Source organism: Lepidochelys kempii, chromosome 15 (genome assembly GCF_965140265.1).
Source record: "Lepidochelys kempii isolate rLepKem1 chromosome 15, rLepKem1.hap2, whole genome shotgun sequence".
NCBI lineage: Eukaryota > Metazoa > Chordata > Testudines > Cheloniidae > Lepidochelys > Lepidochelys kempii.
This window is the reverse complement of record NC_133270.1, coordinates 12,751,794-12,776,575: the sequence shown is the minus strand read 5'-3', so window position 1 is coordinate 12,776,575 and position 24,782 is coordinate 12,751,794. Positions and strand designations below refer to the sequence as shown.

Genomic DNA, 24,782 nt, shown 5'->3' with positions numbered 1-24,782 from the left:
GAAAAGGGAATTTCTCTGGTGAATGTTTCCATTTAGTCGGAAAACCATTTTCCATCCCCCCGGCCTGAACATCTCCCCTTTGCTCTTCTCCGCCACAGAAACACGCTGTTGGCTGCAATTTGCTGATTGCAAAGAGTTTCATTCCCACTGCCCATTCAGTGACATCACAGCTCTGTAGGGTCTCTCAGTGGGTGGTGGAGTGGAAGAATATGTTTATATATAGCTCAGTTTGTTGCCCTGAAACAGGTTGATCATAAGCAGTTGGGGGATTCTGTAAATGGAGACTGAGCTTGCACATTTATAGTTTTAACTATATTGTGTAGCCAATAGCCTATGCTGTTTTTCTGGTGTGAGTAATGTTGCATGCTGTGGTACGTTCGAAATGGAGACCCTTGGAGGGCTACATGACTAGGGAATGGGATTTTTCTGTCTCCTAGTAAGTCTTTAGCTTGAACTTGGTGTACATTTTTGCACGTTTTCAGGTGCAATGGTAAAGGGGGTGGGAGGGTGGAACAAGCCAGTGATGCAGGAAGACCTGGGAGTGGGCAACTAGCTGGATTCCAGAGCTGTTCAATTCCAGATCTTCTAACCTGTGGGGTGTTTGAAGGTGCAGATATTTTCCATGGATGGCAAGGAACAAGAAGGCTTCATGTATAGAGCTGTGGTTAGGTTACTATGTTTCCCTCCCAGTCTGAAGAGGGCAAAATCCAACAAACCCTCCCATCCCAGAGCACACCCCAGGATTAAAATATAAATACCCACCCCCACTCCACAGCCAAAGCCAAAGCAGGAACTACCTAGCAGAGTATTAAAAACAAATCACCCCTTCTGGGCAGGAAGCCCCTTGATAAGAGGGTGACTCCCAGCCCTGCTCCCCCAGGCCATGTGCTGTAGGGAACCATAGGCACCCCTGAGGCACTGTAGAGAGAGGTTACACTGTTTTTTTTCCCCAGGTGGTCTCAAGCCTGACCTGACGGGAGGAGCCACAAGCCTTCCCTCCAGATTTGAGGGTGGGGTGGAGGTATTCCCTTTCCTAAGCCCCACTCCCAGCTCTGGAGTTCCTGTCACTTGTGCTCTTTCCCCTTCCCTTTACTTCCCCCTTTTACATTCCTCCTTTCACTCTTCTGTTTCCAACTCCCTTTCCCCTGCCCATCACCTCACCTCCTATCGCCCCAGTCTACTGCCCCATCTTTGCCTTTACCCCCGCCTCTTGTTCCTGTCTCCATCCCACCTCCCCGTGGGTCTCATTCCTCCCCATCCCATCTGTCCTCTCTGAGGCTCTCTAGAGGTTCCACCTTCTCCCGGTGGCCCAGGAGCATTCCCAGGATGGGCCAGAGTCACGTGGCAGGAGGCTGAGCTGTGCCTTTGTTTCCAGGAATATGACCCCTGGAAGTCCGCGGACAGGATCTGCAGGCAGCTGATTTACCACTTGAGCCCTCACTCCACGTGGCGTAGGCATGGCATGCCCCGCAGGAAGTCCCAAGCATGGTGAGCAACTCGGCTGGGAAAGGGAAGGGGTGGCTAGGAGGGGATCTACTCAGTCACCTCAGACACAGCCAGCTGGGAGAGGCCTGTGTTCACTGCCATGGTGTGCACTAGCCCAGCCCTGTCTGCACCCTCACGAGCCAAGAGAAAAGCCACCCACGTTCAAAACACTTGAGTTGCAACCAAATGCTTCATTTGATTTCGATCTCTTAAAGGTACCTCAGCCAAATTGTTCATGGCCAATTTAGGACGACCTTGCAGGCTTCGTTTGTTATTTCTTTATGGCCCTCTAGGCCTTAAAGTTCTCAGAGCTGCCCAGGGTGAATTCCAGCCAACAACTCTTGAGTTCCTGCAATGCAGACAGTGCTTCCTGGAGGACGGGGCTGGCGAGGGGCGGGGCGTGAAGGACACGGGGGATGTGAAGGAAAGTTCATGTAACTTTGCATGAATTCGGTGTTGGTGGAAGATGTGAGACGGGCAGCCCTGGGGACTGACATCCTCCACTGCACTGCAGCTCAGGAATAGCCGGCTGCAAGCTTCCACCTGCTGCACCAAATTCTGATCTTGGTTACAGCAGCTTTACCCCTCTGCAACTCGATTCATTTCGGTTAAGTTACTCCCGATTTACACAGTTGGCCAGGGAGTAACCATGGCACCCTGTTGGGACAGCCTCAAGGGAGGGAGGGCACATGACTTTCCAAAACCACCTTCTAGTGCTCTGCTGAGACAGGGTAGCCAGGTAATGCCATTTTTGGTAGTGGACTTTTGTGATCTCTCTCCAGTATTTCTAAAAGGTGTCTGCTTCCATTGGTATCTATGCACTGATGCCAGGGAATAGGTGTCTGACATGCTGTGGACACTTACACTTGGGAAAGGGGACTAACACCACCAAACTCGTTTCATATGGGCCACCAAAAAGCCATCAGCCAGCAATAACTTCTAGCTACAGCTGTCCCAGGCAGGTTTTAAACCAGCAGCTTCACAGTAAAAGGCTCCTTAGCCTAGTAACATTTCAAGGCTCGTGGGAGCTTTCCTAACCCGATAAGGTTTCAGAGTAGCAGCCGTGTTAGTCTGTATCCATAAAAATAAAAGGAGTACTTGTGGCACCTTAGAGACTAACAAATTTATTAGAGCATAAGCTTTCGTGAGCTGCAGCTCACTTCATCGGATGCATACAGTGGAAAATATAGTGGGGAGATTTTATATACACAGAGAACATGAAACAATGGGTGTTACCATACAGACTGTAATCACTCTTGTTACAGTCTGTATGGTAACACCCATTGTTTCATGTTCTCTGTGTATTGTGACAATGCTCTGTCCTTGTCTCCGTGGGTCCCGTGTTTCCTGGCGGATTTCGCTAGCCTCAGAGGTTCACTGTGACCCTCCACGTAACCCTTCTTTCTCTAGGGACAAGGGTCACAGTCTACTGAGCCATTTTCATCATAAGCCAGCAAAGGAGGTGAAGAGAAGTTATTCTTCCTTGCACAATCTCTGTTGTCTCCCAGTCTCAATGATTAATCAGGGGGCAAAAGTGGGGGGAGGGGAGCCTGGGCCCACCCTCTACTCCGGGCTCCAGCCCAGGGACCCTAATAGTATCAGCTATGGTAGCTGACCTTTTAGAAACATGACATGTACAATTCCCTGGGCTACTTCCCCCACAGCAGCCCTCACTTCCTCAAGCTCCACTTCACCCTCACCTCAGGGCCTCCTTCCTTGTGCCTGATATGGTGTGTACTACTCAGCCTCTCCAACAGCACAACTTCCTCCCACAGCTCCTGACATGCTCACCCACCTGACTGACTGGGAGGCTTTTAACTAGTTTCAGCCAGCCCCTGATTGGCTTCAGGTGTCCCAATCAACCTAGCCTTCTCCCTGCCTTCTGGAAAGTTCTTAATTGACCCCAGGTGTCTTAATGACCTGGAGCAGCTTCCATTTCACTTAACCTGGTACCAGGGATTTGTTTAGCCTGGAGCTAATATATCTATCTCCCACTACTTTTCTATAGCCATCTGGCCTTGCCCTGTCACAGTATATAAAATCTCCCTACTATATTTTCCACTGTATGCATCCGATGAAGTGAGCTGTAGCTCACAAAAGCTTATGCTCTAATAAATTTGTTAGTCTAAGGTGCCACAAGTCCTTTTCTTTTTACCGATAAGGTTTGTCTCCAGACTTCAAATAACCCACCACTTCACTGCTCACCCTGTTGCCAGAGCCATGCTTGATGCCCTGACATCAATCATTCGGGAGGCTGAGGAAAAGACAGAAATAAAGAGAGACTGGGCTGGCTTCAGCCACATTCACATGCACGAAGTGACCTCAGCATTAGTCAAAGGACAGGGCTAAGTTGACCTCAATTTGGGAAAGATCCACACCCATACTTCTGCTAACCTAACCCCCAGTGTAGACAGGGCTAGGCTGATGGAAGAATTCTTCTGTCAGCCTAGCTACAGCCTCTCGGGGAGGTAGATTACCTATGCAAATGGAAGAACTCCTCTTGGCGCTGTAGTGAGTGTCTACACTGAAGGGCCACAGAAGGTATATGCATGACCTTGGAATTGGGGAACCACCTGAAGGGGGGGAGGGAGGAGGCTTGCTGTCTCCCCAAACCACCTCTGAGTAGCAGGCCATTGCCATTACCCTGAAGAGACCTAAAGGTCAGTGAAGGTGCCAAGGGGGGCTGTTATGGGTCAGGTGGAGTTGGAGGGGACTATGGGGGGCAGACTGGCCTGATTCCAGTGCAAAAAAAAACAAAAACCCACAAACAACTTTGGAGAGGAATCTGAAACCTGGCGTGTCTGGCCTGGTTCCGCGCATCAGTGTGAAACTTCCCCTGAGCCCCAGTTTTGAGACACAGTGAAGCCATTTCCTTGTTAGACTCCAACATCAGCGCTTAATTCGGCTCTGTTGGAATTCTACAAGGATTATAACTGGGAAATGCACCATCCCATCTGATACAGCATCACAGCACAGGAAGAAGAGAGCTGGGGCAATGGATCATGTACAAGCCTGCAGGTACTGATCCCTGGCTTGAGATCAGAAGAACAACAGCTGTAAACAGGGTTTTAAAATCTCCCAAGAGGCATGGTCACCTGGAGGATCCAAGCCCAAACACAGCTGCAGGCCTTGAAGTTTTCCACAGCCTCCATTTCCAGCTGCAGCACTTCTGTGGTCAGTAACACACAGGAATAAGCAATGAGACAACAGCTAGATTGTGTATGATGGAGGGAAATGTATGTAAGTCCGAAATGGGCAACGCTACCTTGCAATCAGGTATAGCTAGGAGGTGTTATGCAAGTGTAACTTGGCCAGCTGCCGCTTGTGTGCCCCCTGGTGGCTTAGGGTCACACTACACACAGCCTTCTTCAGTTTCCCCTCCAGATTACTCAAATTTCACTTCATTTTTTTCCCCCCTTAGGCGAAATACACCCCTCCTGGGCTTATTAATACAAAATACACTGAAAATAACTCTGAACCCCCAAACAAAGTCCATTCAGAAGTGCACACAACGCAAGATTTCTCTTTGGCCTCCCAGACCTCCCTCCCTGCCTGGAGACTCATCACAGCTTCCTGATCCTCAGTGCAGCCCCATCACTGCAACTTCCTGCTCCTTTGATACTGGAATCACCCGATTCCCCTCAGGTGGGGCTCATCCTGTAATCGGGGCTGGCTTAGCTCCATGCTCTCTAGCCCATGGAGTAAGCCACCCTGCTCCATACCCCACCCCACACTGAAAACCTTGCCCACCCTAGGGCAACTTCTACTTGAGGGAATTTTTCTTCTTTTCTTCCCTAAATTACAGAGGCCTTCATAGCTTGACAGGCTGTTTTCCATCTGCAAACCCTCTAGCTCTCCTTCAAGTTCGCTCTTTTTCCCTCAGGGCCATCTCCCTGGCTTCTTCCAATGTAGCCAATTTCTGCTGGCTTCTCTGCCGGAGAGGTCAGACTTTCTCTAGCCCATCCTGCCAGCGCTGCATTGCACAGACTCAGACTTTAAAGCCAGAAGGGACCATCACAATTATCTAGTCTGACCTCCTGCACAGCACAGCCACAGAACCTCACCCACCCACTCCTGTCATAGACCCATAATCTCCAGCTGAGTTACTGAAGTTCTCATATCTTGATTTAAAAGACTTCAAGTTACAGAGAATCCACCATTTACTCCAGTTCACAGTAGCAAGTGACCCATGCTCCATGATGTAGAGGAGGGCAACGCCCACCCGCCAGGTCTCTGCCACTCTGACCTAAGGGAAAATTCCTTCATAACCCAAAATATGGTGATCAGTTAGAGCCTGACTTTGTGGGAGGCCCCCCACCAGCCAAACACCTGGGAAAGCAACTCAGAGCCCTCTGCATCTAGTGTGCCATCTCTAGCCAATGGAGATAATTTGCTAATAGTAGTCACAGATGGGCCAGATGCCATTATAGCCAATCTCATCATACTACCCACTCCATGAACTTATGAAGCTCAGTCTTGAAATAAGTTAAATTTTTTTGTCCCCACATCTCCCTTTGGAAGGCTATATCAGAACTTCACTCCTCTGATGATTAGAATACCTTCATCTAATTTCAAGCTTAAACACATATTGATGGCCAGTTTATATCCATTTGTTCATGTGCCAACATTGGCCCTTAACTTAAATAACTCCTCTCCCTCTCTGGTGTTTATCCCTCTGATGTGTTTATAGAGTGCAATCATATCTCCCCTTAGCCTTTATTTGGTTAGGATAAACAAGCCAAGCTCTTTGAGTCCCCTCTAGTAAGATAGGTTCTCCATTCTTCTGATCATTCTAGTAGCCCTTCTCTGCACCTGTTCCATGTCTAAGAAGGATGAATTCAAACTGGAAGATCAGAATTACACACAGTATTCCAGATGAGGTCTCACCAGTGTCTTGTATAATTGATAACACTTCCCTATTTTTACTGGAAACATCTTGCCTGATGCATCCTAGGATTGCAGCCATGAAACAGATTAATGCATCACTTTGGCGGCTCATAGTCATCCTGTGACTGACCAATACCCCGGCCTTTCTCCTCACTTCTGTTGTTTCCAACTGATACGTCCACAGCTTATAGCAAAAATTCTTGTTGTTAGTCTCTAAATGCATGACCTTACGCTTAGCACTATTAAATTTCATCCCATTTCTATTACTCCAGTTTACAAGGTCATCTAAATCTTCATGCATGATGTTCTGGTCCTCCTCCATATCGGCAATACCTCCTAACTGTGTGTCATCCGTACATTTTATTAGCGCATACATTTTGTGTGTCAAGGTCACTAATGAAAGTGTTAAATAAGATTGGTCCTAAGACCGATCCTTGAAGAACTCCACTAGTGACCTCCCTCCAACCTGACAGTCACCTTTCAATATGACCCACTGTAGTCTCCCTTTAACCTGTTCCTTACCCATCTTCTCTCATTTAACTAATAATATCCCATGTGGAACTGTATTAAATGCCTTACAGAAATCCAGGTAAATTAGATTACTGCATTTCCTTTGTCTAGAAATGCAGTAAATCTTCTCAAGAGAAAGACCAGCTTGGTTTGGCATGATCTACCTTTGGCAAAACCATGGTGTATTTTATCCCAATTACTCTTTACCTCTATGTCCTTAAGTACTTGCTCTTTCAGAGTTAGTTTGACCTCAGTTGTATGCAAGGTCTTGGAACAAACAGGCCTGTAGTTTTCTAGATCACTTCCCTCCCCTCTTCTTCTTAAATATAGGTACTGTATTGGCAAGTCTCCAGCCATAGGCTATGACCCCAGAGTTTACAGACCCCTTAAAAATCCTTTTTATTGGACCCACAGTTTCATTGGAAGTGGTGCTGCCCTGGCTGGAATGTCCACTTTGGCCCCCTCTCCCGAACACCAATACAACTCTGCCATTCTGTGCCCACCCCCACATTTGGTCACTTTCCCCAACGGCCAGCTGGGGCTTTGTTTCCTTCCTCTGCTCATTCACAGTGGGGATTGCTGTGGCCAGCACCTCCAGCAGCCAGGGCCAACACACTTCTGCAAACACACAGACTGTTCCTCTTTTTGAATCTCTCTCGGTCTGCAGGGCTTCTCCCTCCCCACAGACCTCAATATTCAAGGGGCAGGCCTTCTTAATGTGCTCTGTCTTTCCACCTCTACAACATTTGGGTGGACCCTTAGTCCAGGTCCCTGCCCTCCCAGGCATCTGGGCCCCAAACCCCACCCCCTGTACCTTCTGCTGCATGGCTCACTGTGCCTTCTGCTCCTGCTGGGGTCTGCCAACAAAGGACTTCTTCCATCCGACTTGTCCCACACCTTCGGTTTCTCTCCTTGATGGGAGGGGCCCTGGAGGATCCTGCTGGTTACACAAGTTTTAACTAGGCTGGTTGCCTCCTATGCATCCCCTCATGTCTTAGGGCCACATGAGAGGCAGCCTGCCTCAGTTTCCCCTCTTGGTTTGTTCAAATAAACACCTGCTTTTTTTCCCCCCTCAAATAAACTTCCAGTTTTTTCTTGGTTGAGAGATACCCCTCTTTGGGGACCAGGCTTATTAATCTCAAATAAAATGTAAATCAAACCCCAAGCCAAAGTCCATTCACAAGTCCACACCACCCAAGGTTTTTCTTCCTTCTCACAGGCCTCCATGCCTACCTGCCTAAAGAGCTTTCCTCACGCCCTACAGACTCTGCCACAGCTTTCTGAGCTTTCCCCCTTCACTGCAACTTCCTGCTCCTTGTATACCACACGCACCTGATTCCTCTCAGGTGGGGCTCATCCTGTAACCAGGGCTGACTTAGCTCCAGGCTCTCCAGGCCCTGGGCCAACCCACCCTGTTCCAAGAGGCATGAAACAACTGACCGACTCTCAAACAGAGATCTTTTACTTCAGGTGTTTAAACTGGCATTGAAGCTGGATAAAAACCGGTTTGCAGACTGTGCCAGCAGGCTCCCCTGGAGCTGGGGTTCGAGGTTACTGCAGCAAAACAGACACTGCCAGGAGCAGGAGACTTAGAAATACCCACTTCCCTTTCAGACCTTGGGTCTGGTTCCCCACTGCCTGATCATCTCCAGCTGTGCAGAGTGCGTGTAAAACCCTACCTAATGCTCCGCTCCCTCCCTCCCGTGGCTGGCAGTGTTTTCACCCGCTCTGCCCAGCATGCAAAGCAGTGCAGAATCTGCCTCTCTGCAGCCATCGGCCCTTCCTACCATCTGGCTGCATTGAACAAAATGGGGGAAGTGTCAGCTTCTATTGAATCAAGTTCAAAGGCAGGTCCCAGGGCAGCTGGGAAAGATCAGGGCAGGACAGCCACGTTCAGGGATGAGCCCTCCTCTTGCCTTCCCCATCCCCTGCCCTCCTTGGCTGCTGGTTATCATGGAGCAGATGTAGAACGCCCCTGTTCTCTTTTGAAATGTGATTTCCGTTTTCTGGCAGCATGTCAGGTGGGTCTGGAAGATAATTAACAAGCCCTGCCAGGGAGAGAACTGGGAGCATCTGCCAGGTATTCATTATGTTTGGGCTGTTATGGAAATGTAGTTATGTGGGGGGGAGGGGAAATGAAATGGACGTTGCCACATTCCAGGGGGTCCACGCACCAGCCTTTCATCTCCAGGAGAAAACCAGTGGGTCAGAATGGAACCAGGTACAGTCCTGTCCTCAAACACTGTATCAATGGATCTCCACACTGCCCAGTAAATCACACACTGAACTACCCAGGAAATCCAAAGGTAACGGGGAAATATTTTTCCTAATCCATTCCTGTTTAGACACATTTCAGTACAGCAAGGCTGGGAGAGTTTAATCCTCCTTTGTATGGATCAGACTTCGACCTCGTGGGAACAGTGAGACGTTACCCAGGCTATAAAGCATGCCATTGTAAAACCCAGTGAAATACTTATGCTAACACACTATGTTAGTAAAGTGCCTCCGTCATTCAAGGAGAGTCAGAGCTTTAAGTTTCTCAGTCTGGACTTGATCTTCCTTAAGGACCAAATCCTGCTCCCAGTGAAGTCAAAGGCAAAGCTCCCCTTGACTCCCCTAGGAGCCCCAGGTTGTGACATAAAGCACACTCAGCTGTTCAAAAATGAGCTGTCGCCATGAGTAGGATCCTACCCAATTCACAGCCATGAAAAACGCGTCACGGACCGTGAAATCTGTACTGGGGGATGTTGGGTGATAAGAGCGCCACTGAGAGAGCAGTTTGACAGATGTGGAATTTTCTCGCATTATCAATTACTGTTTTCAGAGCTTTCAAGGCTTCGTTCATTTAGAAGCACCGTGCAGTCTGGGTCAGGAGGGGTGTGGGACTGCAACAGCCCCCTGCATGGATATCCCAGTGCTTCCCCCTGTGCAGTTCCAATAGCCAAGGCGCTACTGCTCAGGAGCCAACTGCACTGGCCGCCCTTTGCAGGAACCGCAGTCTGCTGGGCATGGGCGGAGCGGAATGGGAGCCCAGGAGTGTAAGAGAGAAGCTGAAAGTTAAGATCGAGCTGCCTTGGCAGAGCTCTGCAAGGGAAGCTTGTGTGGCATCCACCTGCTTAATTCCCAGCTCTGGATGGTTCTGGCTGTATCTTGCTTTCATGAATGCGGAGGACTAAGTTAATCCATAAAATAAGCAAGTGACAAGGCAGGGAGTGATGCATGCCAGTAAGAATGTGCAGTTGCAGAATGGGTAATTGTGGACACACGGGTATTTGCACACACACCTTCTGGTTCTGCGAGCACAGGTGCATTTTTGCAGATGTGGTTATTTGCCTTTGCGTGTGCACGACTGCGCAGTGCATCAGTATTTGAAAATGCAGCCTGGCTCCTTCCTCTTGGTTACTGTACCTTGAGCACCCGCTAGAGGAATCTTCATGCTGAACCACTTCTGCTAACCAGCGTCGGAAGGAGAATTGACTGCCCCTTCTGGATACAACTCACTGATTCTCTGTAATCATTCCGCAGTGCCCAGATGCTGCAGTATTAGAGGCGCTTTAGAAAGAGAAAAGGAGGACTTGTGGCACCTTAGAGACTGACCCATTTATTTGAGCATGAGCTTTCGTGAGCTACAGCTCACTTCATCGGATGAGCTGTAGCTCACGAAAGCTTATGCGCAAATAAATTTGTTAGTCTCTAAGGTGCCACAAGTACTCCTTTTCTTTTTGAGAATACAGACGAACACGGCTGCTACTCTGAAACCTTTAGAAAGAGAGAGAGAGAGAGAGATTCTGGAGAGGGGAGGCAAGAAAACAGCTCATAGGGTCTTCAGATCTTTGTTTTTTTCCAAGAGCATCACTCTGTGCCCTGGATGACAGTTCTGGCAGATCAGAATAATTTGTAACACTTACACAGTGCTATGTGAATATTAACTAAAGCATCCTCACTACATCCCTCTGCAGCAGGGAAAAGAATGATCAGTATCCCTCTTTTATAGATGGGGAAACCAAGGCAGAGAATTGAAGTCAGTTTTCCAAAGCCACCCAGCCATTCGGTGGCAGAGTCAGGACGGGAATACAGGCCTTCCTGACGCCCAGCCCTGGGCTTATTCCTCCACATACTTTGTGTCCCATGGGCCCGGATGTCAGCCAGCCCAAAGCAAGGTGGAGAGGGGCTGATGGGAAGAGGTAGCATTTGCTGCTGGAGGGCAGGTGTTGTCCCTCCTCCTTAAAGCACAGAAGAGTCCCAAATTCCAGCTGCCCCCTGTGACTAAGACACAAGGCTTGGGGAATCCCACCTGTGAACACTGACACCCAGGATCGCTAGAGTCTTACACAAAATGCACCAGGGAGGAAAGCATTTCCTGGGCGGCTTGAGAGGGGCTGTGGCTAGTGGCAGGCCATGTTCATCGTGCTCCTGACAAAATACCCTGGCAGGGATCAATAGACAAAGACAAGTCTCAAAAATTGCCAAGAATGCAAAGAGAGAGGGGGAGTAGCCGGAGGATCAGTTGCTAAGGGTGGGGGGGGGGAGCAGAAGAGGGAATGGGAATCAGTCAGGGAATTGCATCTTCAAAGCTCTTATGTGACCAAGAATCCATGCAGCGTCCTTGTGCGGTAGGTGTCATTATCTCCCTGGGGAGACTTGGACAATGTGGGGAAGTGAATTGCCCTAGGTCACAGAGAGAGTCGGTGGCAGAGCCAGGAGGAGGAATGGTCCTGGTTCACAGATCACACCTCTCTCAGTCAGCGAGAGCAGAGAAAAGCCAGGGAGGGCCAAGGGGGAAAGATTCAGGGCTGGATCATTGGCTACTGCCAAGCCCCAGGCAGTACCACAGGAGTGATGCGGGGAGGAAAGGTAGGGCAGAAGTCCACCTTTGTGCTCCTCACCCCCATCCTGCGGCCAGGATGGCACGGCTCTCCCCAGGGCCAGGTAGAGCAGCTGGAAGGTAATGGCTTGTTGAATCAGGTTGGGCGTTGGGCTGGAAATGGGGCCCAGGTGGATGGTGAGGGCTAAATGCTGCCTCTTCTCGCACGCCGATAGTGAGCTGGGGAAGCCAGTGCCCAAGCACAGGAGAGGAGCTTACGCCAGCCCGCGGGGCTGCATTTGGGTATGCGCTGCTCATTTTCATATCCTTTTGGTGCCTGGCCTGTGCAGCTACCGAACTGCCCCTGGGGCAGCGCCTGGGAACCCAGGGAGGCAGATTATGCTAACGAGGAGACTGAAGAGGGCCCAGTCCCTTCCCTGAACCATGCCTGGAATCAGAGGACTAGTTCAAATGAGTCTTTGGTTGGGCTCGGCGTGGAGAGGAGCAGCCAAAACCAAGCGATTCTCAGCTAATTAGCTAGGGCGGTGGCTCCCGTTACCAAGGGCGGGCTGTGTGCTGACGGGAAGCAGCAGCACAGGGAAATATTGTGAAATGTTGACGCTGTGGATGCAGGGGACAAACACATAAAAGGCAAAAAGGGAGCAGGCTGGTAATTAGCCAGGGAGACAGGCAGGGCTGGCATGCAGCGGGTGCCGCTGGCAGCTGAAATCACAGCTGGCAGGGGCTGCGCTGGGAGTCGGGACTGGCTCAGCAGGACAAAGGGATTGAGAAGCCCAGGCAGCTTATGGATTTGGAGGCAGGGTGTGTGGTTAGACCTGGCTTCAGACAACAGTCTCCGTCCAGCTGGGAAAGCTGAGGAGGGATGGGCGTGGCCCATGTCACTCAGCAATGCAGCCCGTGCGGGCGTCAGTTAGGGAGCCCCATGAAATCCTATGCAGACCCCTCCCTTAGCAGAAACACTGGTGTCCCCAACACAGGTCAGGTGGGTTGAAACATTGCATGCTGGGGTCTGCCTTTTCTGCTGGCCACCTCTCAGGTTGCAGCGTGCTCCCGTTTATATGGAACCAGGGTGAGCCTCAGGCTTCTGGCAAGCTACCAGGGCAGCCCTCCACCTGCCAGCCAAGGAAACAAGCCCTTCTGAGCCTGGGCGTTAGTGCTGCCTGAGAAAAGCCAAGCGTCCCTTGCAGCTGTGGGAAAGGGAGTCTCTGTAATCCCCGCATTGTGACAAAGTGAAGCTGAGCCGCTGCGGCATTGCACGATGCGTGCAGCTGACGAGAGAGCGGAGAGTTGAGCAGGGCCAGCGGTGGGAATCGGCGCTGATGGACACGAGCCAAGCCATCCTCATAGACCCAAAGCGTCGAGAGGCTGAGGGGAAGTGGGCCGGGTCCCAGAGGCAGGGATCTGCAAATTCCTGGTAGACAAGACTTAATTACTTGTTGGCTGATTCTTTCATCTACAGCTGCGAAGCTTCCTGCATTCGTTCAGCACCAGTTTCCAGGAAGCCAGAGCGCTGACTGAGGCAGCATGCAGAGAGGCTGTTTGTTATCCAGGAGAAAAGCAGGGGGAGGCAGGGGGAATGCAGATGGGCTGAAGCCTGTCTCTTGTAGCACTCTTTCCACCACGAGTGGCTGCCTCCCCCAGAGTGTGTCGATGCCCAGGAACCAGCATGCCCAGCGTGCTGCTTCGTCCCCTATTGGCCAGCGTGCCCTGTTTTCCTGTCCGAGGGGAAGGTGACATACATTGTAGGGAGGATGTTTACACTTGGTCCTGTGGTTTCCTGGGTTCGTAAGGAATCAAGGCAGGTGCCTGGGGGCGACATGAGTTTCAAACAGCCCGGTTTGCAGTGCTGCGGGGGACGCAGGGCCCAGGGAGACATCTGGGAAACGCAAGCTGAAGAGCGAGCTCAGCACCAGTCATCTTGTGGGTGGGATAGTTTTAGATTCATAGAGTCTAAAGCCAGAAGGGACCATCATGATCATCTAGTCTGACACCCTGTAGAACACAGGCCAGAGAACTGTCCCACAATCATTCCTAGAGCAGATCTCTTAGAAAAACATCCAATCTTGATTTTAAAATGGTCAGTGATGGAGAGTCCACCATGACCATTGGAAAATTGCTCCACTGGTGAATTATGCTCACCATTAAAAATTTATACCCTATTTCCAAGCTGAATTTGTCTAGCTTCAACTTCCAACCACTGGAGGGTGTTAGACTTTTCTCTGCTAGACTGAAGAGCCCATTATTAAATATTTGTTCCCCTTGTAGGTACTTATAGACTGTAGTCAAGTAACCCCTCAACCTTCTGTTTGTTAAGCTAAATTGATTGAACTCCTTGCCTCTAAAAGATTAGAAAACCTGCCTTGTAGCGATAATCATTCTCCTGGCTCTTAAGAACATAAGAACGGCCATATTGGGTCAGACCAAAGGTCCATCCAGCCCAGTAGCCTGTCGGCCAATGCCAGGTGCCACAGAGGGAGTGAACCTAACAAGTAATGATCTAGTGATCTCTCTCCTGCCATCCATCTCCACCCTCTGACAAACAAAGGCTAGGGACACCAGTCCTTACCCATCCTGGCTAATAGCCATTAATGGACTTAACCTCCATGAATTTATCTAGTTCTCTTTTAAACCCTGTTATAGTCCTAGCCTTCACAACCTCCTCAGGCAAGGAGTTCCACAGGTTGACTGTGCGCTGAGTGAAGAAGAACTTTTTAGTTGTTTTAAACCTGCTACCCATTAATTTCATTTGGTGGCCCCTAGTTCTTATACTATGGGAACAAGTATATTATGGGAAAGTAATTATTCACTTTCTCCGCACCACTCATGATTTTATATACCTCTATCATATCCCCCCCTTCTCTGAACCCTCTCCAGTTTATCAGCATCCTTGAAGCGTGGGCACCACACCTGGACACAGTATTCCAACAGCGGTCGCACCAGTGCCCAATACAGAGGTTGTAGGGTGGGAGGTGGCTTTTGACCAGCAGCCCCCATTAATGGAACAGTATGAAGGGCCTGCTCCACTTGAAGCCATGGCAGAACCGCCCCTGATTTCAGTGGGAACAGGTTTGGGCCTTCCCAGGGAGCGGGAAGAAGGAGTCAAGGAGAGAGACCCCAGGGAGAAGGGTCCAGGATTATGGGATGGGCTTTGCCAGTGGTCTGAATGGGGTCATGGGGAGAGCCAGGCCACTCACAATGGAGAAGAGACATTTAATGGCCCAGTGGCTTGGATGGTGCTTGTCAGACTGGCAGGCATGTCACCATCACGTGCCTAGGCCCACTCTGCCACTGAAGGCAGAAGGCATTTTGATTTCTCCTGCCCAGGGGGCTGATCATTCTTGCCTGTGTTCCTTGCTCAGGAGAGTGTGACTTTTCTCTGCAAGATTTTGGGAGGCCATGCCAGGCCTAGGCACAGGGGATGGATTGCTGGGGGAGCGGGGTGGCCAGTAGGTGCACTGGTGCACAGTTCCAGCAGTCGTTGCCCCCCAGGGAGCCGCTCCACAGCTGGGGAAGGGGGGGAGGGCGAATTCCTTCACACCCAGCCTGCTGTAGAGATCACAAGTGTGTGCTCCATCTCTCTATTAATGGGGCAGATCCTCCACTGGTGCAAATGGCATATTGACTTCACTAGAGCTCGGTCAATCGACGCCAGCAGAGGACCTGGCCTACCACTGCCAAAGCACTGTGCTGGGGGAATGGAAAGCGTGGTGATTATGCACCTATTCTGTCTCACAAAAAGCTTTCAGGGGTTGCCTTTTTCAGGCCATTTTTACTAAGAAGTTAGGAGATAATAGAGGACCCATTTCTCTGGGAATAAGCTGGTATTTTTCTCTTCTGCTGCACAAGGATAAAAGCATTCCGGGCTCGGTCTGGGCATTACAATGCGAAGCCCACGGTGAATGCAGTGCTATGGCTGGGCTCTGAAGCGCCCTCTGCCATAGCAGGCAGGCATAGTGCCCTCTGCCAGGATTTTACTCCCCAAAAATGACAGCCAGGGAGGGTGCATGAGCAAAACGGGCACCAAGCCCAGAACCGACTGATGTAAATCAGCTTTTTTCCATTGTCTCTCAGAACAGGGCAGGACTCCTTCAAGCAGGTAGGGAAGAGACACCTGTGAGCAGATCACTCTGTGCTCCTCAAGGTTGAGGAGTCCCAGGTCTGGCCCTGGGAGAGAGAGAGCGCTCCATGCCTAGCGTGTAGCCAAGCACCTGTTAAAACAGCTGGGTATGGGGAGAGCTGTGTCAGCTTCTTGCTGCAGCTTCCACAGCATTACCCTAAACAGGCTCATTGAAAGCAAACAAGGAGACTCCAACACAGAAAAAGGGGTGGGAGGAGGGAGTGGACGCACCTTTGAAGCCTCTGAAATCCAGAGGGAGCCCAGAGGGCTGAAGCAAGGAAGCTCAGCACCACTGTGAAAGACACAGGCAGGCACTGGGGGCGAGAGACTGGGCTGGGACCGAGGGAGGATGGCTAAGTGAATTCAGCCAGCAGCAGCCCTGGCTGGAGAATCAATTCTGGGAAGACAATTTGTCTGCTTGCTAAGGCCTCCTCTGGGTCTTGGCTTGTTGCTGAGGCGAGACAGAAGGCACCTGCTCCAGGCAGAGTGGGATCCGTGACTGATTGCTGCAGTTTGCACCGAGGGAGGCACCGGGGTAGTAATGAATGGCTGCTGCACGACTCTGTACAAGAGGGGAAGGGGAAGCCTGGCCCGTGCGAGCTCCTCACATAATATCTAGTCTTAAATTATACCCTCTTCTTCTGCCCTCACTGACCCCCATTTTACACCACTGGAGCCACTCCTAATTTACACCAGAGACTCAAACCCCATCAATCATGTTATCACTTCTGTCCATCCCAGTGTACTTGGTGCCTCGCCCCATCCAACCCATTGAACCTAGGACCCATGCTCTAGGAACAGTGTGCCTGGCCCTAGCCTCGTTCAGGCAAATCAGCGTACATTTAAATCTGCTGCCCAACCAAATACCCAGCACGGCTGAAGGATTTAAAGAGCGTCAATAAATGCCTCATCCTTGTCTGTGTTTGAGGTTTTACACAGCAGCCCCAGGCCAGATCAGATCCTCTGCCTGGGAAGATCCTCTGCCTTCCTCTGTCAATATTGTATGGCATTTTCAGAGACGGACTAAACAAATGTGATTCTTTCAGTAGTTGCACCCACTTGGGGAGGGGGTATTAAATCTCACCTGGCAGTTTTCAAAAGAGTAGGGGGATTAACCCAGGGACCTGGCCAAACCCCGATATGGAGGATTATGCACTGCCCATCTAAATTCCCACCACAAGTTCAATGGCAGCTGCATTTCCATAAAGGGGCCGTTCAATTTGTGCTCCTGATTTTTCACAGCCTTGTACCTCAGTCGCTGATCCTGTACGAAGCGAGTCGTCCATACCCCCACTGGGGTAAGCAAGCAGAGAGTTGTGATGTGGTAGGTTTGACATTCCCTTTGCACATGTGCAAATGACTCCTCAAGTCACCATCAGGCCACGGAGTATTAGGCCTCTGGGGTGGCTGTGTGATGGATGGGAGTATACACACAGTCAACCCTCCTACATACCCTTCGCGAACCTACTACACAACCAGTGGAGTCGCACAGCAGGTAACCAAGGCCACGCACGTGTGTGTGTCAGGCACTTGGGGATCTTTCAGGCTGAGCAGTGCCACATGAATGTAAGATGATAATTATTGTTATTACTTCTTACTGAGTCAGCACAGCCGCTGTTGGACATTTCAGATCAGAGCTTTCCACGCTCGGCCTTCTCAGTGGGGGAGAGTTTCCCAGGGAAGTGCACAGTCACTTAAACCTAGACCAGACAAAGACGAGTAGGTGTTGAGCAGGGACTAATTCTTCATGGGCAGGGAGACGGATGGGGCGTCCTGGCAGGCCTTTTCCAGCTCATATTTCTGTGACGCCTCAGCGAGTATCCTAGAGTCCCGTGTGCCCTTTAGATGTTGCGTAGCCATTCGTACACATTTCTATACAGCTGCTCATGGGGGATTGTTATAGACGGAAGCATATGGGATAACAGCATCGGCTCTGGAATATGGAGCAGGGCTCTGTAGGTGGTGCGACAGCCTAAGGATTCCTGCTAGCTCCAAGAACACTGTGACTGTCCTGTCTCCTGCAAGTTGCATTTCTCTGCATCCCCATTGCTTCCTCTGAAAGCTTTGCAACGAGGCGTGCACAGGCCCTGGCCACTTCCTTGAGCACAGGCTTGCAGAGCAGTGGGGCTAGAAAGGGCTTGTTTATTCGTTGGCCCCAATTCAGCAAGGTGCCTATGAAGCATGCGAATAGTCCCATTGACTTCAGTGGGGCGACTCCTGTGCGCCAAGTTAGAGCCATCAGGGCCCTAGGGTGGGGAAATTGCTCCACAGCAGGTGACTCCAAGGACAGCCCTGAGGCTTGGGAGCCCGCTGCACTTGATTAGGGACCCAGCAAACCCACAGACGCAGAGCAGTGCAGACCTGTCCATTTGTTAAGGGTTTTCACCGCAGTTAGGGCGAATGTGCTTTTGTAAAGCAGAATCCGAGATGCAAGGATTTGAAGTTAATTAAAGTCATTTTAGAACTTGATTATTGGACATATTCCTGCCCCTCCTCCTCCACTAAAACGCACCTCATCATTCCCACGGAGCTCTGTGCAGTGGACCAGCAAGCCTGTGGCTAAGGCTGGCCAAGAGGAAATGCATGAGAGCAAGACATCTAGTAAGGGAAGTCCTGTCCAAGGAAATGTTACTTGGGCTCAGTTTCCAAGCTCCCTCCCCTCCCTGTGTCCATATTTCTAACATGCTCCCTCTCCTTAGCCTGAAGACCAGCCTGCAGAAGAAGCTGAGCCAGGACTCCATGGATTTATCGGGGATTCCCCTGACCATGCGGGATGTCCATCGCATGGCCTATTACCTACAGAATAACGGGGACAACCTCACTGCAGTGGACCTGAGCTTTACCGAGATGACCGACGACATGGTACGCCTGCTCCTGCCCTTCTTCTGGGCACTGCCCAAACTCACTCACCTCTCCCTCAACGGCAACCGGCTGACCCGAGCCACCATGAAGGAGCTGACGGACACCATGAAGGACCTGAACAAGTTCCCGTGCTTGGCCTGGATAGACCTTGGCAACAATGTGGACGTCTCCTCCATGCCCCAGCCTTTGCTGGTGGGCCTGCGCAAGCGCGTCAGCCAGCAGACCACGCTGCCTACCATCTATGAGTCCCTCGACTGCGAGGCCGAGCTGTCCAGCGGACATGAGGCCAGCTGCCAGGAGGAGGAGGGGGGCGTGGCTGAAGACAAGGACACCCCGTGTGACTTCCCCCAGCAGTGCTGCGAAAGGTGATTCAGCGGCAGGCCTTAGCTGTTGGACTGATGCCGCGGCAAGGAGAGCTCAGAGTACAAACACAATGCAGAAGGCCAGCTTCACCGGCTTCCTTTGGCGCTTCTCTTGCCTTCACTGACATCCCAGACTTGCTGTGTTCTCAGTGAAAACTTGCCTCCCCCTCCCCCACTGCCAAATCTATCACCCCCATTCCAAACAGGAAGCTGATACTCACAGCGAACCTGGCCTCAGAGCAGGATCTCATTGGAAGATGGGAAATGAGCTGTAGGATTCGGCATATTCCCCAGAGGCTATTGAGGGGAGCGGTGGGGGAGAAAAAACCTAAACAAAGAGCAATGTCTCCACGTAGGTTATTTCCTTTCTTCCTTTTCCTCCTTGTCCTGTCATTGTTGGGTCCTGAGATCTGGAGTTGTGAGATGGGAGCTCCCCCAAGGGTCGAGGTTCTGTCAGACTTTGTTGAATGCATCAGAGACTGGAGTCAGAGCCCAGCAGAGCGTGTCTTCCCCTTGAGCCTGGCTCAATTTTTATTTTCATTGTGTGATTTGTATTAATGTCCAAACAAAGGGAATTGCAATCAGAGGCCCAACAGAGTGTGCAGGCCGGGGGAGGACACGTGACATGGAATTGCAGTGTCAGGATATTTAGGGACAGGGTATGTGTGTGCATTGGTGGGAGTGTGGCGGGGGTGTTGATTGGGGGGGAGGGGAGGGAATAGCCATTCCTTGTGGATTAACATGATCGATTTTACAAACTGTGCTTTTGTACAAAACAAACAAATCAAACCCAAAAGACAGCAGGAAGGAAACAAGCTCACCAAAAAGTCCATTATGGTGGGGGCTAGGGTGGCGAGATGTGGCCAAGCAGCTGGGCACGACTCAAACTGTAGCAGAACTTTGGGTTGCTCCTTGTCAGACGTGCCGTACGTCTGACCATCTCTAGCCAGGGTTTCCTAATATTCTGGATATGAGGGGAACGGTTGAGTCACCATTACCAGCACCATCCAGGAAACCAAACCAGCGATGCAAGATTGTTTTCCACATTGCCATGCTGTATGTGAACACAATAAACGGTTCTCCTGGGCACGAGAGTGAAGCACTAACACTGCGTGTGAGCGTCTGGATTATTTGTGTCTCTAGTTAGTAGTGCACTGGCTGCAAAATATAGGCCAGTGGTCCTGGCGCAATGCCCAGGCAGGCCAGGAGAGGCCCTGGTGGGCACTGCTTACATGAACAGCACCATTGCAATTCTCTTAGCACACTGCAGCACTTTGGTTCATACTACAGGAGAACCCAGATGCCCTGATCAGGACTAGGGCCCCGTTGTGCAAGATGCTAGTCTCTTGTCTGAACTGCTAGACAATACCAGCGCTGTTAACATCATGAAACTAATCTACAAGCTCATCTTTCATAGACCTTGAATGGCCTTTCAGCTTGTGTATGCCAGTTACTTTAACTCAGCATCATTTGTGTGTCAACCAATTTTCCCATAAACCTCAAAAATAGTCACAGGCATCCAAGTGTAGGAACTTAAGGCTCATCACCCAGAATCTAATGATCCCTTAGATTTTGTATGTATGTCCTTAAAGCAGGCTAATGGGAGTCTATCAGGGCTGTTGATACCAGCTCGTTTGGCTGCCTGCGTAGAATCAGCATTCTGGAATACATCAATTATCCATTTATTCCAATTCCTCTCGCCCAGAAGGAGCGTAAAATCCTCTAATGCACCTCACTGTGCAATGCTGAGCCAGAGGGGAAATTTCCTCCTGATTCTAGCTGGGTTTTATACTATGAACCAGGAAATCCATGGCAGCAGCTGGTAGGTCCAACAGTTGTAGATACTCCCCCTCAGGATGGTCTTTGTCTGAGCTGCATCAGAGTGATGTTCACTCACAGGTGTGCACTTGGTTGCTCAGTCACAGAAATCTGGTGTCTGCCTCTGCCTCGGCCAGCCAGCATACAGGTGATAGAAAAATAGGGAGGGAAGCTAATGGCCCAATAAAGATAAAGGGTGAAATCCTTTTTGCAATGAGTAGGCTTCAGTGGAAGCTGCCCCCCAGACACCTGTGGAGAATGTGGCCTACACTAGCCTTTCCCAGGGTGGAGCGTAAGAGGGGCTCTGGGGCCCACTGCAACAGGGCCCCACAAACTGCTCAGACCCACTTCCTTCTTGTAGGCAGGCTACATTTTATTCCAAACCCATCCAGTGCAACATCACAGCTCTAACAAGAAAAGGAGTACTAGTGGCACCTTAGAGACTAACCAATTTATTTAACTTCTAATCTCTGCTTCCTTCAGCCTCTTTGCTAGGGCCCTCTGAGGAAAGGCGTTTAGGAAGGCACAGCTCTTGCTCACTCTTCATTCCAGCTCACCTAGCCCTGTCCTCTTCCTCTGTAACACCTCCTTCCAGGCAGGCTGGTCAGCTGAGGGCTAATTAGTTCCTTACCTCTCCCCCCTCCCCCCGCCTCTCCTGATTAGCTAATTATTCAATCAGCCATTACTAGGGGGAACTAATTGAGGTGACCCTGATGGGAGTGCTGGCCCAGCTGTCAGATCGCAGTAGGTGTGACCGGGGGAGGGGGACTCACTCACAGCAGAGGCTGGTGTCTTCTGGAAGGTAAGCAGACAGAGCCCACCCTGGTTATGCCTGGGCTGTGCAACTCAGAGGCATCCCCCGTGAGAGGGAGTACACTGGGCAAATTCCTGAGCTCTGTTACGGCCATGTAGCCTCACCCACTGACACCAGCAGAGTCCCTCTGGCTTTACAAACACTGCGGCAGAGAGCAGGGCTGAGCCTGCTCACTTCAGTGTAAGTACCAACCAGGTCCTGAGGAGAGGGGAGAGCATGCCCCTCAGAAACACCTCCATGAACCCTGGGAATGGGGAGCAGCGCAAAGCCAGGAAAGAGGTGCTCCACGCCAGAGGGGAGAGAGGAGCTTACAGAGCGGGATACCGAAGAAGTAACAATATTGCAAATAAGATTTTAGCAACCTACCAAATTGTGTTTGGGTTCAGACCCAGGTGAAAGCCAGCTCTTCTTGGATCCAGAGCAATTGGTCCACCTCTGCTGAGTGGAACTGGTGAAGCCCGTCCCGAGGTTGCCTTCCTTCTTTTGCACTTTCCCCTTAGCCCCAGGGGGTTTCAGTTTATAAAGCTGTATGGGTTCTCACATTGTCTAGGTTGTCAGATCTTTGGCATAGGCGTATGCTATGAAGCGCCATACACACCTGTGGCTCTGTAGAAATGACGAGTAACTATTTCCAAGAGGTAACGCAGCGAGCAGCTGGAAGCACCAGCTTGTACAATTTATTTTTATACAATGTACTTCAGAGTGGAACCTGTCAAGGTATTTTTCCTACACTGAAACGGTTATTTATTTATATTCATTCTTCATAGCAAGTAGTTGGCAGGTATCTGTTTTTCTCCCCAGGGGAAGGAATGCTGGTTTCTTATTTTAGGGTTGCTTCTAAAGGCACCAATTCTACTTCCATTTGTTTCTTTGTATAATAAACAAGGGAGAAATACACTCATTGGTTTTGGATGCCATCTCCCTTCCTGTTCCAGTCAATCACACACATTTATCAGAAATAAGAAGGAAAGTCTAGTCTGACTCTCACAGTCTTGACTGTATCCTCTTGTCATTACAACATGCTGGGGCCAGCACAGCCATTGATTGCACTTGCTTGGGAGCCAGGTAATCTGAGCTCCTAGGCAGTAAGGGATGATTCTTAACAAACAAATGGAATTTGTTTTATCACTGTGATGAAACCAAATATTTACTCCTTGGCAGAGAACTGATAGGCCAGGCTGATGCTGCATGGAGCTAGGTAGCTATTAAAAATACACTCTGTGCTTTGTTAGCCAGGCCAGCTCTTTGGAAAATCAGGAATGCATCAAACATCTTGACTGAAGCGTGATTCGCTGAGGGATATTTTAGTGAACTACTTTGTTCTCCTTCAGGAAACTCAGAAAGGGAAACTTGCAACGAGAGACGTAGGTTAGCTATTAGGAGAAACTTTCTAATCATAAGGATAGCAAAGCGCTTGACCAGGTTACCTAGGGAGCTCATGGAATCCCCAGCATTTGGAGGTTTTAAAGAAGAGGTTAGAGAAACACCTGTCAGGGATGGTCCAGGTATGCTTGGTCCTCAGCACACAGTCTGGACTAGATGATCTCCGAGACCCTTCTAGCCCTACATTTCCATGAATCTATTAAACTGGATCAGATTCTGATCTCATTTATGCTTGTATGTTCACATGACACTCAGCTTTTGTATGTGTGTTGGGACTGGTGGAGAAAAAGTGCCTTGTGGCCCACAGAGAGGGGAGAGGCCTATTGCAGCCAGTAATCCACTCAGTCACTTCTCTGTTTAGACAGCATTGTTCCTTCCAATCCCTTCCTAATGCTCTGCCCATGCCTTGTTTCAGTGTCCTGCTGTGAACTAAACAGGGGTGTGGATACTGCAGTGATGGGAGGCGTATGAGACCCTAGATAGATTGAAACAGCATGGGCCAAATTCATGCCTGGTGTGACTCTACTAAAGTCCATGGAGTCACACAAAGATGTGGGAGGCAGGAAAGAGACAACAGCTTCATCTCCCTTTCTGGTCCAACAGATCTGCTCCCTGGCAGAAATATAGGGTTAGCGTGGCCCCCACTTCCTTGCCCTGCACGATTGTTCTCTCTGAAACCCCACCTGTTTTCACACAGGCCAGCGCCAGTTTGCTGCTGTTTCTGAAGCAATTTGAGTTCTACACTTCACCATTCCTTCCACTTTGGGAAGGGCAGTGATTCCCTTTGTTCTACACCAGTTGCAGGGCTGGCTCCAGGCACCAGCGAAGGAAGCAGGTGCCTGGGGTGGCCAACAGAAAGGGGCGGCACTCCGTGAGTTATTGGGGCAACACGTCCGGGAATTCGGCGGCAAGTCCTTCATTCCCTCTGTTCCTCTTTGGCAGCAATTCAGCGGCGGCTCAGATCGGGTTTTTTTTTTTCCTTTTTGTTCCCTTTGCCGCTTGGGGTGGAAAAAAAGCTGGCGCCAGCCCTGATCAGTTGCCCCCTTTTTTGTGCATTGCACTGGCTGGAGATCCAGCCCAGGGACTGTTAAGAATTCACAGAGGACATCACAGCACATACCAGGCCTAACGAGGGGAGGGGATAACAGGAGTGGAGGAGAGCACATCTCGGTACTTAGTGGAGTTCGGCTGGGATCTGCTCCTTGAAGACCGATGACCCCATCACACCCACCAAAACGTGGACCTTGTCTGGGTGGCTTCCATTCCAAGCTCTGCCTTAGACCTGCTGTGTCATCTGGGGCAAGTCACTTTCCCTCTCTGTGCCTCCGTTCCTCTTCCACGATTGTCCTGCCTATGTGGACTATACTCTGTTTGGAGCAGGGCCTGTCTCATGCTATATGTCTCAGCAATGCCTAGCACATCGGGATTCTGATCTCAGGAAGGGCCTCTGGGCTCTACTGTAATACAAATAAAAATAATCGCTCCATGGCCCTTGTCACGAGTAACGCACAGCTCACAGACTACGGCGCACTTTTCTGTGCAACAGATATTTATAGCCACAATGCAAAAAATATGACCAAGGGACAAAATGTAGCTAATTGTGAAATAGAATGACCTGTTTTAAATGGATTCCACTGACTGCACACGAGGGCTGAGCATAGTCTAGAATTAGGGTGATTTTCCACAGGTTTTATAGAGTCCCAGAGAGCCAGCAATTGG

The 24,782-nt window shown here is 50.3% G+C and overlaps 1 protein-coding gene across 1 annotated transcript in view; it reads left to right on the top strand.

The window, feature by feature from the left end:
- LRRC75B (leucine rich repeat containing 75B) overlaps positions 1-19,729 on the top strand; it is a 33,146-nt gene extending 13,417 nt beyond the window's left edge. The window contains exons 3-4 of the mRNA XM_073313714.1: positions 1,376-1,488; positions 18,524-19,729. Coding sequence (XP_073169815.1) covers positions 1,376-1,488; positions 18,524-19,055 — 645 coding nt within the window. The 3' untranslated portion in view covers positions 19,056-19,729. The remainder of the gene's footprint in view (positions 1-1,375; positions 1,489-18,523) is intronic.
- The last annotated feature ends 5,053 nt before the right edge of the window (positions 19,730-24,782 follow it).